This window comes from Austrofundulus limnaeus, unplaced genomic scaffold, assembly GCF_001266775.1.
Source record: "Austrofundulus limnaeus strain Quisiro unplaced genomic scaffold, Austrofundulus_limnaeus-1.0 Scaffold145, whole genome shotgun sequence".
Lineage (NCBI taxonomy): Eukaryota > Metazoa > Chordata > Actinopteri > Cyprinodontiformes > Rivulidae > Austrofundulus > Austrofundulus limnaeus.
In genome coordinates this window covers 713386-730199 of record NW_013952547.1, presented here as the reverse complement: position 1 = coordinate 730199, position 16814 = coordinate 713386, and the positions used below count along the sequence as shown (strand labels likewise).

Genomic DNA, 16814 nt, shown 5'->3' with positions numbered 1-16814 from the left:
AAATAAGAGTTGTAGAACTTATTGAAAACTCAAGACAGCCATAACATTATGTTTCTTTACAAGTGTATGTAAACTTTTGACCACAACTGTAGCTGCTTGAACAACCTCAGTTTACAGTTAATTGTTTTTACACAGAAATACTTTATAATTTCTCAGTTTTTACATTTGTAACTTATATTTTCAAACTACAGCATGAGTCAGAAGTAACAGGACACACTTGTATTTTAGAAAGAAAAGGGAAAARGAGGTATCTGAAAACCCCAGGAAGTAATGGATGACGGGGGTCTATCTTTCAGGCTGTGTCCAGAACATGGCCATCATATTGGATCAAAATACAAGGGTGTCCTGTGACTTTTGACTCGTCCTGTATTTTAAGCAGGTCAAGGTAAAATGAGTAAATAAACTAACCCTGAGCTCGGTTGATTGTTGTCACTGTGTGAGCAGATCGACGATGAGGGAGTGTTGAGACTTCTTTATGAAGAGGCCAAGAGCAACATCCTCTCAGGTCGATACCCCTGTGACCCTGAACACTGGACTGGACTCGGAGCCTTGTCTCTCGCGATTGAAGAAGGCATTAGTCTAGACAACCAGCAAGTCACTAATGCTGTGAGGTAATCGATGGGAAATAGTTTCACATTTAGGKTTTGATTATGCGTACAGAGCACAAGAGGTGGAGATTTACTGCAGTCAGTGTTGGTCGGTGCTGCWTCCTGTAACATCATGTTTCATGTCTGTGTGATGATTTGGGCAAACAATGAAAGAAAATCGATGTGAGGAGACATTCCTGAGGCAGGACAGTTGGACCGCAGTGCATCATGGGTTTTAACAGTAAATGATCACTAATAAGTCATGTCACCTGCTGCCTCTGGGGTCCGCAGGGAGAAGAAGCTGTCGTCGTTTCTGCCTGCGCACGTCATCATGGGGAGCGGAGGGTTCTTRTCCACGCTGCGAGGGAAGTCGAGCCGTCAGGCCGAGCTGGAGCAGAAACTTCTGGACGAGTACAGAAAGATCAGGTCCCCTGTGGGAAGCTGTCCCGAGCCCCAGCAGCTGCTGCACCAGTACCTCAGCATGTGTCACATGCTGCCTTTCTATGGGTAAGAACTTCCCCTTTCACAATCAGATCTACAATCTGACTCCTTTCTGTGTGAAAACCCTCTAAATGCACCAACAGGTGTGCGTTTTTCTTTGGTGAGATTGATAAACCGGCTCAAGGGCTCCTCCAACGAGGAAAACGTAAAGCGGTGAACATCGGGATCTGCCTGGACGGAGTTTATGTGATGGATGCAAAGGAGAAGGTGAGCGCCTGATCCACCGGTTTGTTACACTCCTTTACTTTTTACAAAGTAGAAAAATGTTTATTGTTTTCTACTCTGGAAGCTCCTCCGTCTTCCTCTCACTGATCACGTTTTCTTGCAGCACGTGCTGCTGGGCCTGCGCTTCAATGAGCTCTCATGGGACCACAGCGACCCCGAGGAGGAGGGGGACTCACACATTCTGTGGCTGGAGTTTGATGGAGAAGAAGACGGCACTCCGGTCAACAAGCTGCTGAAGATTTATTCAAAACAAGTAATTAAAGCTGATGGATTAACTTTCTTCCATAAAGTGAATCACCTGCTGCCTTTCATTTCCAGGTTTTAGACTCAGACCATCTTTTATTGAGAAACAGGGATGGTTGTTAGTGTTTTAACATCATCTGTTGTCTACATGACATGACTTACACGATGTTAATACAACAAATACTGTATTTATTCAAATATAATACGTAAAATTTAATCCATAAAATCATCCATAAAGTTGGGGGGTAGTATTATTATTATTATTATTATTATCCCTTTTAATCTGCGCTCCCTTGGTAACATTGTCTCTTTCAAGACACTCCTAAAAACTCACTTTTTCTCTCAAGCGTTTAAGCTAACCATTTCACCATTACTACCAGTCTACCTCCATTGTGAATGCTTTGCTAATCTTTGTTTTCTTTATTATTGAACTTACGCCATATMTTCTCTCCCGCGTTCATTATGTTTTTGTGTATTACTGTATATTTTGACCTGCATTGACCTTGTGTTTGATTTATAATTTTAGAAATTAATTCCTGATTTGATGTTCAATTTTCGTTGCTTATGTGTAATTTTGTTTTTCTGTTTCATTTTATTCTTTTCACCATTTTTATACTGTTAATGATTGTACAGCACCTTGTGAATATATTTCTGTGAAAGGCACTTTATAGATAAAACTTTACTTACTTACTTTTATACTCGAATAAATATTTTTACTTATATATTTTAACTGAAATATCGGCAAAATGTCTGAGTCCGGAAACAAGGCCGCGTTGCAAAAAGCAGCTGAAACGAGCTCACCTCGGACACTCCTCCGTGCTTCAGAGCAAGATAGTAACAGATCCAAGCAGGTGACATGATGTGAAAAAAAGAGGGGGGGGGCAGTCCTGCACCTTAGTAATGATAACAAACTAAAGGCATTAGTGTGTGACTGAGCCGCTCCTCGAACAACAACAAACACGTTCATCTGTAATGGCTGCCGTCTACCGGTGTTCTGAAAAAGTTAGAATCCCTGAAAAAAGTTTCCCCACAGAGGAGGCGCTCGCYAGTAGGAAGTAATCTGCTTTTCTGAAGTCTCTGATGTTGTTTTGGCCCATCCTGGTGGACTATGTGTAAAATGCCAGAATTCATATGATGCTGCTACAGTTGATATATATTTGTTGTCAAAATACCTTTTAGTACATATGTTGTTAAAATAAAATGAACAGTCCAATGATCATTTTACTGATATYTATAAAGACTGCAAAGGCTGAAAAATCTTGAAGTCTGTATGAAATTGGAGGTAGTTTGAGGATTAAATTTTTTATGCTTTTTAAGCTCAAAAAAGGGGGGTCGTATTATACATGAGATCATATTATACACGAATAAATAAAACTAATCAATTTAAATGGATTCAGATTTGTTCATGTCTGCCTTGCCCCCTGGTTTCTGAGATGAAAATGTTTTTCTGTCCACCAGGCCCAGCTAATGAGCGGCTTCATCGAGTTCTGCGTGGAGCTGAAGTCAGCGTCTGAGGGCGGCGCCGCGGCCGAGGCGGACAGCGGCGAGGGCGTTTCCCAGCAGCCCGCCGAGCAGGAAGGCAGCGCCAAGAACGGGCGAGGAGGACGGCGCGCGATGCTGCAGAGGCAGGGCAGCGTCGTGTGCAGCCGGGTCCACTCGCTCAACACCATCAGCTACGTGGACAACGGTGAGTCCGCTCAGCGGGACGAGACGGAACGAGCCAGAGCCTTTCTGTCGTCAACCTTTCTGTCTCGCCTTTTTTTTTTTTTTTTTTTTAGGAAAAGAGATCAAACGCCTGAAGCCGAAGAGAGCTGCGTCGTTTTTCACCCGCCAGGCGTCGGCACCCACATACTCTGCCGTGCAGGTGACCGACAGCCAGGAGCAAAGTTAAACGCCTCCACTGGGTTCCTCTCAAAGACCAAATCTGAACTTTTTACACTGAGATTTCAAAGCGTCGACTTGTGTAAGAGCTTGAAATGTTGTTGTTTTTTTCCCTGCGACGAGCAAAGGACCAAGCGAGAGGTTTCTAGGTGTGAATATATTTATCCTCAGAAGAGGTGTATATAATGAAAGTACAGAAATGTGAAAACAACAATCTTTTTAAAATATAAAAACAGAAAACAAAGAACGCTTCAAATGTTGAACTGAAGCAGCTGTTCAGTAGATGGCCTTAAACTCCTGAGAACAAGCCCTTAACCACTACATTACCTCTTTTTAGCCTGGTGGGTTTTTACCATCAAGAATGTTGCAATACGTCCTCTCGTACGAGATGAAACTTCTCCAAACCGTAAGAGATCTGCGCAGCCTGCCRACAGTCAGCATGACAAACACTTTTAGGGTCTGAGGGGGTGTCGACACTCGCCTGCTTTTATCAAACTGCCGGTGCCTTGGCTTCACAAAGAACTGAAGCCACTTAAGAGAAGTACTGGTAGAAAACATTTAGATGMTTTTTGTTATGGGAGCACATTGGCTGTGTTGTGGAAATTACTTGTAAGTACATATTTTTTAATTAAAAAAAACTTTCTCACAAATAAAACTTAAAATCTTTAGCATTTATCAATAATACTGTTAAATCTGGCTGTTTGGATGTTTTTTTAAAGCGGTATCTTTAACTCGGCTCCTTCGGTATCAGTGGTGTTGATGTAAAAATAGACGTTCTTTATGTTGGATTATAATTTGTTTTGGTTGAGCTGTCAAGCGACGTAAAACTGATGCAATAAGTTACCCGTGCTCCTGAATCGTGTTCTGGTCAGCCGTTTGACACTTTTTTCCCTTGCAAAACAGATGCGTTCAAATGTATGTTAAAATCTTTTTATTATGTTAGTGTTTTCAGATTTGCGGCGATGAATTTTCAGATTAGCAGAAAAAAGTTATAATTTCCTTAAAAAAAAAAAAGCGAAATGTACAAGTGGCCAATTTGCTACAAGAAATTTTCACTGGAGAGTGCCGACACATTCTGTGCCAAAACAAACCTATCTGACCTGTTTAAACCCTGGACGTTACCTTAAAGGATATTTCAGCCTCTTTGAAGGGAAGTTTTGTGGAAACTTTCTGAATAATTTATATCTTAACTTTTGTGGAAAGCTTTTTTATTGGCTTCAATTTGGAGAAATAAATCGAGCTAACAGCTTAACGTAGACAAGAACGATGTGAAGTGCTGCCATCTTGAAATGACTCAATGTTGTAATGATTTATGCAAACATAAGCATTTAAAGTTTTAGAGTGCATGAGGGGTGCTAAAGCTAGCTAATTCTACAATAGTTGTTCAGAATGTGCCCACCAAACCCTGCTTCAGTCAAAACAGCCGAAATATCCCTTTAGGTGACCGATTTCAGTTCTTACACACTTATGTCTCTAAAACTGTCTGATTTTTTTAACCACTTCATTGATTTGATTTGATTTATTGATTTAACAGGAAAAATTACTAAAAATCAAGRCTGACTCAGCATAATTGCTGTTTTACAGCAGGTTCCTGTTCTGCAGCACATAAAACACTCAGAATTACAGCATCACAATCACATCATTATACACCATAGACACAAAGACAAACAAGCATACCAACATCATCAACAAATTCATTGAAGGAATATTTGGATCTTCTGTTTGAACTCATCCTCATCCTTATCTGATCAGCATTTATATCGAGCTTTCTGTTTGTTCATCCTCTGAGAATGTTTTTTTTTTTTTTTGTTCTTTAAACTTTGATCTCAGCTACTGTCTGTGTGGCAGCAGGCCGAAACACACACACACACACACACACACACTATGCATGTCTCATTGTAGATGCACATTCCAACAGTCTACTCGTTATGTGAAGTTGCACTATTGATACTATCAATTTATGAATATTTTTTGTTTGTTTCTTAGCTTTTCAGACTTTTTACCCTCATCTTCATCTTTGTTTGTAAACAATTAAAAATTAGGTCAAATTAACTCCTGAAACTTTCCATCAGTCTCTGCAGAAGGTTAAAGTGCCTTTTTTTCTTTCTACTAACTTGGTACCTGAATGCCTGTACTTGGCGCAATTTTGGTATTTCTGTGCTTTCAAGAACATTTTTTTAACACATCTGTCACATAATCAGCTAAGTAATGATTTTTACCTTTTTATACTGGGTTTATTTCGTTTTTTTTTTTTCTTTTTAAATAATGGATAGATCCCAAGTTTCCATAAAAATCATGAAATGTGTGTACTACTCCACTACCTAACTAAAGTACTGTATCCTGAAGTCATACTCACTTTAGCTTGCATGTTTTGTTTATTTACAGTCCCTCATTGATTCACAGAACCTTCCATAAGCAGTATTTATGTTCTTCAAATGCATTAATGTGTGGATTTTTTTAAAACAGTGAAACTAACAAATACTGTCATTTCTATCAGATGCATTTAACAATGTTTGCAAAAATGTTTTATTATCAAGTGGTTTGTAATATGTATATGGAGGATTGAAACTGCTGAAATAAAAAAAAATCACAGAAACACTTAAATGTCTCAAAACATCAATTATGCCAACAAMGAGTTGATACAGATGATAAAGTTCCAGTTAGCAAAAGTAGCAAAACATGCTAAAACTAAAACCTGACAAATATAAGCCAAAGGTAGAGAAAAGTATCAAAATGTCAGCTAAATGCTAAAAGTGGTTAAAATTAAAAGCATAAAGCAGCAAGTATGCCAAAGCAGATTTCAATTGCAGTGTTGATATAATTGAAATGATATAAGATAAAACTTTATTGATCCCACAGTGGGGAAATTTGCACATTACTGCAGCTCATAACAGGAGAGGGTGAGATAGAATAAAGGATAAAGAAAAAAAACACTATAGTGGTATAATTGTGTGTGTTATAATTGTTATAGTTTAGAGGCAAATATTATTCATAAAGCTTTAAGACAGTCCTATAACATTCCAGCTCATCAATATAATTTTAATATTTTTGTTTGCTCAATATTTCAGTTTTATTATCTTGTACAGCAATCTTTGTTATAACTAAACCTGAAAACAAAAGGGAAATAAACTCGGACATGCGCAGTAGAGCGCACTGACGTTTTACGTACAGTTTCTGAGAGCGTAACTTTGGATTGGCTACAAACGCGGAAACAACAACACTTTCAGGCAGCTGCCTCTACTTCAGGTAAATTGATATATACGGCAAAAATATGTCGTTATTTTGGGGGAAAATCAGAACTAAAAATATATTAGTTGCGTTTAAACTTTAATTAGCAGTTCCGGCCACTGTTTTTAAGGTGTCAGTCGTTTGTAGGTCATCTTTTGTTTAATTCTTCCTGTCAGCTGGTCGGATTTCAGTATGGACGCTGAGGCGGACGGCTCGGTGGCGCTGTCGGAGGAGCCCGGCAGGAGGCGAAGGGTTCACGGCATGCTGAAGCTTTACTACGGGCTGAARGAGGAGGGAAAGGCCCCGGAACAGCCGCAGTCCTTGGATCCCTGCGACATCAACGGGCCTCATTTCGACCCGGAACAGTACCTCAATAAGGTGCTCTCAGTTCCGGTGTCCAGTGTTAACTTGTTATGGTTTTAGTCATAAAGTTTGTGCTGCTGATGAAGGCACTTGCTATCATTGTGTCTCCTGAATGGTGGATTATGATGTTTGAATATGTTCTGTTTTAAGTTGTAATTATAATATTTTCATGTCTTGTGTGTGTCCAAATACAGCTTCGAAGAGAGTGCTCCCTTGCTGAGCTGATGGATCACGAGACCTGCATGGTGAAGCAGATCCGCTCCTTAGACAGCGACATGCAAACCCTGGTCTATGAAAACTACAACAAGTTCATATCTGCTACAGGTAAACAGAACATCAGACCAACTTWTAATTACAGTCCAGTTGAATTGGTGCAGTAACGTTTCCTTTTTATTTCTGCCAGACACCATAAGAAAGATGAAGAATGACTTCAAAAAGATGGAAGATGAAATGGACTGCCTGTCGGCCAACATGGCAGCGATCACTGACTTCAGTGCTAGTATCAGCGGCACGCTTCAAGACCAGCACGCACAGATTACAAAACTCTCAGGTTAGACCTAAACTTAGTTTGTTTTCTTCACAGCACATGAGAAATATTTTGTTTCTCGCCTGATGATGTTTTACCCCAGGGGTCCACACTCTGCTGAGGAAGCTCCAGTTCCTGTTTGAACTGCCTGCTAGGTTGAATAAGTGTCTGGAGCTGCAGGCCTATGCTCAGGCGGTGAGCTTCCACCGGCGCGCCCGCTGCGTGCTGCAGCAGTACAGCCACCTGCCCTCCTTCAAGGGGATTCAGGATGACTGCCATGCCATCATGGAGAAGCTGGCTCAGAAGCTGCGACAGAAGTTCAGGTACCAACTTCTTAAAGCAGGTCTTGTCACTTTGATGGAACATAATYTAAAACAGTCCTGTTCATAAGCTTAGGAGGAAATCCCAGTGGAGTTATTTTACACACGATCTCATATTTTCACAAACAAAACGATCCCAACTCTGCAGGCTTATCAAACAGCATCAGAGAGTTGCCTCTGGAATGTCTTTTCTGTTTTTATAAAATGATTCTCATGTACTTTTGTAGCTGTTGCAACACTTAACTTTAAACAATTAATACATATATTGTTAAAGAACAGGTAACATTCAGCTACACGGATATATTTTTCCCTCAACACAAAATGTTTCTGTTCTGCCTGCTTTGCCTARAGGGACGGTGGAACAAGTGCCAAAGATCTGTCGGAGTGCGTGGAGCTCCTGCTTCAGCTGGACGAYCCAGCGGAGGAGCTTTGTGATAAATTCCTGAACCACGCCCGCTCCCGACTCGAGTTAGAACTGAAGGGCCTTGAGGCCGAGATCAAACCGTATCCGACTGCCGTGAAAGAAGCTCCCAGGCTGCCCARGTCTGCTTCTGCAGGATCTCCAACAGAGACCTCCCCTAAAACAAGCTCCCTGCCTGCTCCCACCTCTAACACCGACATCCTGGAGTTCATAGACCGAGGCTGCAACGAGTTTGTTAGCAGCTTATGCTTAGTCATCACGTCCTATCAAGAACTGTTCATCAACCACGCTCAGACCYTGGAGCTAGCCTCAAAAAATATTCCTCAGATGGCAAACGGTAAACTCCACTCCTTTGTGGACGATCTGACCCGCAGGTACTTCTCGCTCGTGGAGAGGAGGATCCAGGAGGAGAAAGGGGTCGGAGACAACTCCCTCTTAGTGCGCGCGCTCGATCGCTTCCACCGCAGACTCCAGGCGGTGGCCAAGCTGCTGCCGGGCTCGGCCGTTCCAAGTAAAGGGACGGAGATCGTGACGCGAGCGGCGACGGAGCGGCTGAAGCAGTACCTGTCCGCTCTGCAGAGCTTCTACGTGGACAGCCTGACGGACGTCAGACAGGCCCTGGCCACGCCCCGTCTCTCGGTGGCTGGYGGCGGAGCTCACCTGGGTGGGCCCGCAGCCGGCAGAGACGCTCCAACCAGCCTCCCTGAGCTGCTGTTGTCCCTCTCTGCATCCATCCTCAACCAGATCAAGTCCGTGCTGGCGTCGGTGCACCTCTTCACGGCTAAAGACATCACGTTCTCCAACAAACCGTACTTCAAGGTAAAAATTTGCAGCACTTTAAATCCAATGCGTGCCATGTCGTTCTGATCATGCTTTGTTTTGCCACCTTGTAGGGGGAATTCTGTAGCCAGGGAGTCCGGGAGAGCCTGGTGGTGAGCTTTATCAAGTTTGTGTGCCAGTCTTCTCGCCAGTTTTGCGAGAGCGCAGGAGACAAAGGAGGTTCGACTCCCCCGGCCCTTCTGTTGCTGTTGTCTCGACTCTGCTTGGATTTTGAAACCTCTACTATCTCCTACATACTCACACTCACAGATGAACAGTTCCTCGTGCAGGTATCAGACTACAGGAAGAGAAKATTTATTAGTAGGAGGATGCTTGACTTTTCAGATTGGACATAACGTTCCTGACTATATTCATGTTTTTTTTAGCACCAGAGTCCTGTTACACCAGTCACAACTTTATGTGCTGAAGCCAGGGAAGCAGCACAGAAACTACTCAACCATTATGTCAAGGTACCTATTATTATTATTATTATTATTATTATTATTATTATTATTATTATTATTATTATCATCATCAGCAAATAACCCAGTTCGTTGTGAAGAGAGCCATAAATGCCAAACAAATTGTTTGTCCTGGCTCTGTTTTTGTCCAGGTCCAGGGTCTGATCATCTCCCAGATGTTAAGAAAGAGTGTTGAAACTCGAGACTGGGTCAACACCATTGAGCCACGAAACGTCCGTGCTGTGATGAAGAGGGTAGTGGAGGATACTACCTCCATAGACGTGCAGGTGCCACTTCAAACGATGTTATCCTGTTCCTGTGTTTAAAGGGATCCCTGATTAGTTGTAACATTAGACTTTATTTGATAAACATATATTTTAARTGTAAAAATACTGTAGGCTGTTTAGTTTTTTAAATTTTTTAAACAAATTTTAAAAATATATATATTACATGGACGGAGCCATTTTATTTACACACAAAGCATTCTGGGTAAATGATGATGTGGATAGGTCCTCGGTGCGAGGCTGCTAGTGAGCTATATCCGCCCTGAAGGTTAATCTTGGACAATATCTGATGATCGACTCTTTTAAATGAAACCAGAGAGCGTTGACAGAGAGGAGAAGGTAGAAATGACTCAGCCTGTAACTGAAAATATGGATGGAGGACAACAGAGCTGCTTCATGGAAGAAGAACCTCAGCTTAGCCTGTTAGCTTTAGCATTAGCCCCAATGCTATCACCATAAATATGTATTAGCTCAGCGCTACACATTCTCCTCTCGTCACTGAGGTCCTCCATCCACATGACAGAGGGGAACGCAAAAATGACTCAGTCTGCAATTGAAAATAAGGATGGAGGACCTCAGTTTAGCTTGTTTGTCACGCTAGCACTGAGATAATACATATAAGGCAATATAGCGTGAGGGCTAGCGCGAAGGCTAACAGGCTAAGCTGAGGTTCTTCTTCCATGAAGCAGCTCTGTTGTCCTCCATCCATATTTTCAGTTCCAGGCTGAGTCATTTCTACCTTCTCCTCTCTGTCAACGCTCTCTGGTTTCATTTAAAAGAGTCGATCATCAGATATTGTCCAAGATTAACCTTCAGGGTGGACATAGCTCACTCACACCYAGGACCTATCCACGTCATCATTTACCCAGAATGCTTTGTGTGTCAATAAAATGGCTCTGTCTATGTTAAAATAAATATGTTAAAAATTTACAAAACTTAGCAGCCTACAGTATTTTTACAGCCTTTATTTTACAGTTAAAATAAATGTTTATCAAATAAAGTCTAATGTTACAACTAATCGTGGATCCCTTTAAGCTTTTGTTTGAGTAATAACGGTGTGTTTTATGAACATCCTGCATTAAAGGTGGGCCTTTTGTATGAAGAAGGTGTGAGGAAGGCTCACAGCAGCGACTCCAGCAAAAGGACCTTTTCTGTCTACAGCAGCTCCAGGCAGCAAGCCCGCTACGCTGCCAGCTACACTCCAAGGTAAAGTGGATAAAGAATCCTGAATAAAGGAGACGTAACGTATCATGGAGGAAGTGACCGACATGAAACGAGCCGTTTTCAGCTCTGTCTTGTCAAATAAAACCACACTTGTTAAAAAACAAGTTCACCAAGTGACTTTAAGCATCGTAAAAGTTTAAATAGAGGCGAGCTGGACAGCTGTCTGCGTGCGTGTCTCTGTGTGTGTGTGTCAGCTTCACTCAACTGATCAGGCTCGCTCCCGCTGCAGAGTCTGTGAGGAGAGGGGCGGGCTCTCTGTGTGTGACTGGCCAATCACAGCTCGTGAAGACAGTCCGTTACCCAATGAGGATCTTCCTTCAGAACGAGCACGGATATTGACAAGCGTTATTCGGTTCAAGCTCYTACRCYTCAAAAATGCATTATCCGTAACGAATACTCGTCTGAAATGAGMATCCGGCTCAACCKTAGTGTATAARATGAGAAATTAAACTCCAGAAATATTCCATGTAGTTATAGGGTTGTTTTATACAAYCAAGMAAATTTMGACTGWTTATGTTRTAGTGTATTACCACAATAAGTTTCAYTATTCTCTTGTATTTATCACTGGGYGATAAATCATCCTAATATTACCCTCCCTTATTGTGTAAGTCATGCAGAGTGAAGCATATAAACAACAGAAGCTTACTCACTGGCGGCAGAGGAGGAAAAAATGGATTTTGTTTTGCTTTTCTTGTTAACTGTGGCAACAAAAAGCAGGCATGGATGTTAGTTGCATGTTTGCGTTCTAATAAATCCATTTTGCTGATTTAACAGCCGGCTTCTGAAAGCAGATTGTTTTAGTGACGCACAGAGCCGGAAGCTGCTTCTCCTCCTCCGCTGCAAAACACGCCCACAAGTGTGTGTCCCCAAAACGTGTTTCCCCACCAGAGGGCGCACAGCGAAGCCTGAAAAACCCTGAAGTGTGTCTGAGATTATTGCTAGTGTTATACGAGGATTAGACTTTTTAAGCTCAAAAAATGAGGGTTGCAAAGTGCATTAAACATGAATAAATATGGTAGATCATTGRCCACTTCACCCCGTTTGGACATTTTTGTATTTTGATAGTTGCAAGCAACGCAGAAACTTTATATACAAATTAATTGAAAGATGACTATAAGAAATGTCCATCCTGCACTCCTAGAGTCTCCAAGTACACAACAAAATCTATTTAAGGGCTAAAAAAGTGAACTTTGCATGATTTGTCCCCTTTAAATTCAGCTGTACTAAGAATAATTATCTTTTCCGTGTTTTTCCTTCATTGGTGTAATTCAGATCTTTTATTCTAGGTGTTTATTCAATCAGTCTGATTAATTATAAAGCGTGTTTCTTGCTTGCAGCGCTCCCATGGACACCAACCTGCTGAGTAACATTCACAAGCTGTTCTCCGAGAGGATCGACATCTTCAGCTCCGTCGAGTTCAACAAGGTGAGCGCCGATCATCAGGTAGCTCAATCTGGGGATTTCATTTGCATCAAAAGCAGCTCATTATACAATCAGATCCGAATCTGCAGCCAGAACACTCATGCACCTGCAGGAAGCTGAGGATAAGGGCTCTCTTGACCCTGTTGTGCTTTCATCACTAGCAGCTAGCTCGTCAAGTTGACTTGTGAGACTCTGGAAATGGAGATTGCGTGCACTTTTCAGTATGCCAGTGTTGCTCCTCGATTGCTTTTGAGGTTATTTAAACAACTCTGTCTCCCCCACTTCTGTCCCAGGTCTCCGTGATGACGGGAATCATCAAAATCAGCTTGAAGACTTTCCTCGAATGCGTTCGTCTGCGAACGTTTGGCCGCTACGGCCTGCAGCAGATCCAGGTCGACTGCCACTACCTGCAGATGTACCTTTGGCGCTTTGTGTCTGATGAGAATCTAGTGCACTTCCTGCTGGATGAGATTGTGGGAAGCTCCGCCCACCGCTGCCTGGACCCCTCTCCAATGGAGCAGAGTGTCATTGAAGTCATCTGTGAAAGAGGTTAAGGCTCAGCCTGACAGTTGAGACWAAGTGGATTTAAAACTCGATTCAGTTTGAGAATGTTCTCCACCCGTCCTGCTSCACATGTGCTCAAGAAATATCTGCGTTGTAAACACTTCTTAGTTCTCTTTGTTTCATTCATCCAGGTCTTGGCTGTCGACTTGGCAAGAACCCCAAATTCTTCAGCCGCTCTGTATTTACATTCCACACACTTGTTATTCAAGTTTACTAGAGTTAAATTGAATGTTACGGCATTCATCATTAGCAGCTAGCTGTGYCACATCCAGCATTTCCGAATAACTCATCAAAAATCACATAGAACAGAATTCACAGTGATGAGAAGGTGTAAATAAYAACATTTCCATGATCCACTGTGAATTGTTTGATTTTCTAGTTTTAAGAAAGCAGCACCCCAGTTTAGTCCTATTCTTGTTCAACAGTTCATTTGAATTTAAGCTGTATTTATTTTTCAAACTAAAGTGTTTCTGCAACAGGTAAGATTTTAATTAGTTACTTTTACGCAGAACATTGCTTCAAAATGGCTGGAATACCTTAAAATGTCTAATMCTGTCTGCAAAAAAAGAATACCACAAATTACCCATCACACATGCAGAGCCTCTCAGCACATGGTCCTCTTGACATCACTGCAAATAAATGTGAATAATAGTAATTACATAGTAAAATTGTGTCCTGTGGAAAAACTCATCTAATAATAGTTTTTTCTGTTTATTTTGCTGAATTATTTGTTGATCTTTTTATATTATTTAACACTAAATGAATCACATATTGCCTGCAGTTWAGTTTTCTGTGGAGGTTCTCAGAATATTAATAAAACTATATGAACCTGGGTTTGAAACTTTCTGTATTTAACAAGTTTTCATTAAAACATTCAATGAATAGTATTTTGTGTAATAGTTAATGATAATGTTTATTCATTTATTTCATTAAAAACAACAGATTCTATATATAATTAAAATACAAATCAAATGAAGGGCAACAGAAGAAGACAAAATCTTAAATCTGCCCCTTTTTTCTCAGATAAAATCATAAATAAACCTCTAATTTTAACAACAGAACAATAAATAATGAATAGAAAACATTCTCTTAAAAATACATATTGATCRGYCCTTTTTAACTTCATCCACCAGATCYTTCCACAGTCTTATACCCTGGACTGAAGCACCCTGTTCCTTCAAACTGGTTCTAAACTTATGTTGAACAAACATTTATGTCCCTTTGAGATTATAYCAGCTTTCTCTTTTAGTAAAATGTAATTGAATGTTTGAAGGTAAGGTGTTTTTATGAGCCRGATACATAAGTGACAAAATARTATAACCAACCAAATCATAGAACTTCAATAACTTCAARTGYTGGAATAATGAATTTGTTGGGTGTCTGTAATTCTTTCTGGTAATAATCCTTACTGCTCTTTTCTGTGAAACAAAAATGGGACTTGCAATCGTTTTGCATGCTTTTCCCCAAACATTAATACAGTAGATTAAGTGTGGGACTATTATTGCATACAACATATGAAGTGCTTTATCATTAAATAAGTCCTTCATTTTGTATAATACAGCAGTGGGTTTAGCTATTATTGTTTTTAAATGATTTATATGAGGTCTCCATGTTAGCTTTTCATCCATAAACACTCAGAAACTTCACCTCACTGACTCTACAGATCTCAACACCAACTCTAAAAGAAATATCAGTTTTCTTACTCTTACTGAATATCATTTAATTAGTCTTATCTAAATTTAACGATAATTTATTAACTTGAAACCAAGTATGTATTTTAACAAATAGTTACGTCATTGGTGAAAACAAATAGTTACGTCATTGGTGAAAACTTTTAGTAGGTGCTTAAATTTAGGGGTATTTAACAAGATCACAGTGTTTTCCATTGGACCGCCTAGTCCACAGCTGGAACTGTCGCCACCAAYCCGGCACGTCTGATAGGCTGAAGCATTTCCTGCCCACTCTCTTCTGATGACCACTGGACGAATATGATTGGCTGAGAGAGAATGTCGTAATGGGTTGTGGGCGGGACATAAAGCAGTAGTGATATGGACACTACAGCCCGGATAATTACTAATGTCGCTATCTCCTCAGCAAACCAGCTTCTGGTAAGCGCTGTAAATCATTGTATTACAAATTTTCACTCTTTATCATCTATTTATGAGCTAGAAAGAGTTAAATTGTTCAGGCGTTCAGATAGTATTATTAGTGACATACCAAACCGCCTTTAGCTCAGGTTATACCTTAAGGTCAGGTGTATCAAGGATTTTCACCTGAAGTTGAACTTTGACTCAGGCTTTGGCGCCAGTTGGTCCTACGACCTTTACAAATAAAGTTACAACACAATACAGCTAAAAATATACGTCGCACAATGGAAACAATGTATTGACTTCCTAATTATTTTATTGAGCTTAGTTCTTATCAGAAACATTTGTCACACAAGGACTCCAGCTGTCAGAGCTACAGAGATACTATAATTCAGGTTATTATTTGTAGAGCTCATGTATTAGTATTTATGTAGAACCTTCAGCCCTGTCCACAGTACTCTGGAAATACTGATAATATCTGTTGCATTTCCACCTCTGTCCTTCACTCGAGATCTGGGACAGAAACAATGAAGTCACAGTTATATTTATTTTGTGCATGCTCCTTACTGAGCCCAAGAAAACATCAACAAATTACTTTTATTTTAATGTTTTATTTATATTTTTCCCACTCTCACACTTTATCCGGCTCTTATTGCCAATAAACTTTGATTGTGTGCTGCAAGGGATATTACTGAAGTGAAACAATAAATAAAGGAAACCAAATTAAGAAAAAGTTTATATAATTTTGTAGTTATGCTGAGCATGTTTACTACAGAATCAAATATAACTGGGCAATYCATTTCACTCTCCCATTACCTTCATAGTTATGCCAATACATCACTTTTGTTCATTTACTCATTTTATATGTTTTCCAGTTATTATAAATAATCTGTCTAAACTTTCTTTAACAGGTGCACAAAAATGGGACCAAACAGCAAGACACTGAAACACAAACTGTCACATGACTCAGAGCTGGAGTTTGGAGGCACTCTGGGTAAGACGTCCTTTTTATTTTGATGTGAGCATCAATTTTAAAATCTAGTTGTTTTTGTTTTTGACATCTTCACTTTCTTAAACCTGATTCACCTCCTCTCTTTCTGTCTGTATTCACCTGCCAGGTGCCGTATTCATTCCCATTCTTCTTCCTCTGACGGTGCTTTTCCTCATCGGCACGAGTCGATCTCCTGAGGCCAGTGTGTTCCAGTGGCCCCCTCAGCTCCCCAGCACAGAGCAGCTCTGGGACCCTCTGGCCCCCGTGGTTCTGTTGGGATGGATTGGACTCCAAGCCATTCTATATTTGATGCCATTTGGAAAGGTACCTGATACAGATTTATTAGTTTTATCTTAAATAAATACTGTAGTGCTTTCGGAATCAACTGGAGAAATGTTTGAGAACTATTACAAACATAATACCTGATCATTTTGCATCTCCTGTGTGATCAAATGACCTGAAAGTTTTAACTATATYTGCATTTAAACTTTTTGTTTTGTTTTAGCTTTAGTTCAATTTTATTTCTAGGTTCTAAAAATGATTAAAGGATGATCAGATTTTTAACTTCAACCTCATTTCCTGAGTTTACTTTTAGAAATCCAGCATCACTATTGTCTGATGTGCTGAAAAGTAATAATACTGAAAAAACAAACAAACAATATAAGTG

General features: G+C 40.4%; 3 protein-coding genes across 4 annotated transcripts in view; all 3 read left to right on the top strand.

The window, feature by feature from the left end:
* Positions 1 to 4963, top strand: part of frmd8 (FERM domain containing 8) — a gene marked incomplete at its 5' end in the record, with an annotated part of 8854 nt that extends 3891 nt beyond the window's left edge. The window contains 6 exon segments of the mRNA XM_014016451.1: positions 445 to 611; positions 879 to 1094; positions 1172 to 1295; positions 1417 to 1566; positions 3015 to 3243; positions 3335 to 4963. Coding sequence (XP_013871905.1) covers positions 445 to 611; positions 879 to 1094; positions 1172 to 1295; positions 1417 to 1566; positions 3015 to 3243; positions 3335 to 3447 — 999 coding nt within the window. The 3' untranslated portion in view covers positions 3448 to 4963.
* A 1682-nt stretch (positions 4964 to 6645) lies between these two features.
* Positions 6646 to 13902, top strand: vps51 (VPS51 subunit of GARP complex). 2 transcript variants are annotated; one of them, XM_014016449.1, is made up of 12 exons: positions 6646 to 6683; positions 6842 to 7043; positions 7223 to 7352; positions 7432 to 7578; positions 7658 to 7877; positions 8226 to 9114; positions 9189 to 9404; positions 9501 to 9584; positions 9728 to 9862; positions 10944 to 11065; positions 12421 to 12508; positions 12799 to 13902. In XM_014016449.1, the coding sequence occupies exons 2-12, from the start codon at positions 6858 to 6860 to the stop codon at positions 13057 to 13059; spliced, it is 2478 nt and encodes an 825-aa protein (XP_013871903.1). In that variant the 5' UTR covers positions 6646 to 6683; positions 6842 to 6857; the 3' UTR covers positions 13060 to 13902. The 2 variants fall into 2 exon arrangements, with proteins under 2 accessions (XP_013871903.1, XP_013871904.1); XM_014016450.1 differs by having other exon boundaries at positions 6660 to 6683; positions 6813 to 7043.
* Positions 13903 to 15091: 1189 nt separating this feature from the next.
* The window catches only part of tm7sf2 (transmembrane 7 superfamily member 2), a 13350-nt gene continuing 11627 nt past the window's right edge, over positions 15092 to 16814 (top strand). Inside the window, exons 1-3 of the mRNA XM_014016447.1 lie at positions 15092 to 15177; positions 16068 to 16150; positions 16275 to 16471. Coding sequence (XP_013871901.1) covers positions 15146 to 15177; positions 16068 to 16150; positions 16275 to 16471 — 312 coding nt within the window. The 5' untranslated portion in view covers positions 15092 to 15145. The remainder of the gene's footprint in view (positions 15178 to 16067; positions 16151 to 16274; positions 16472 to 16814) is intronic.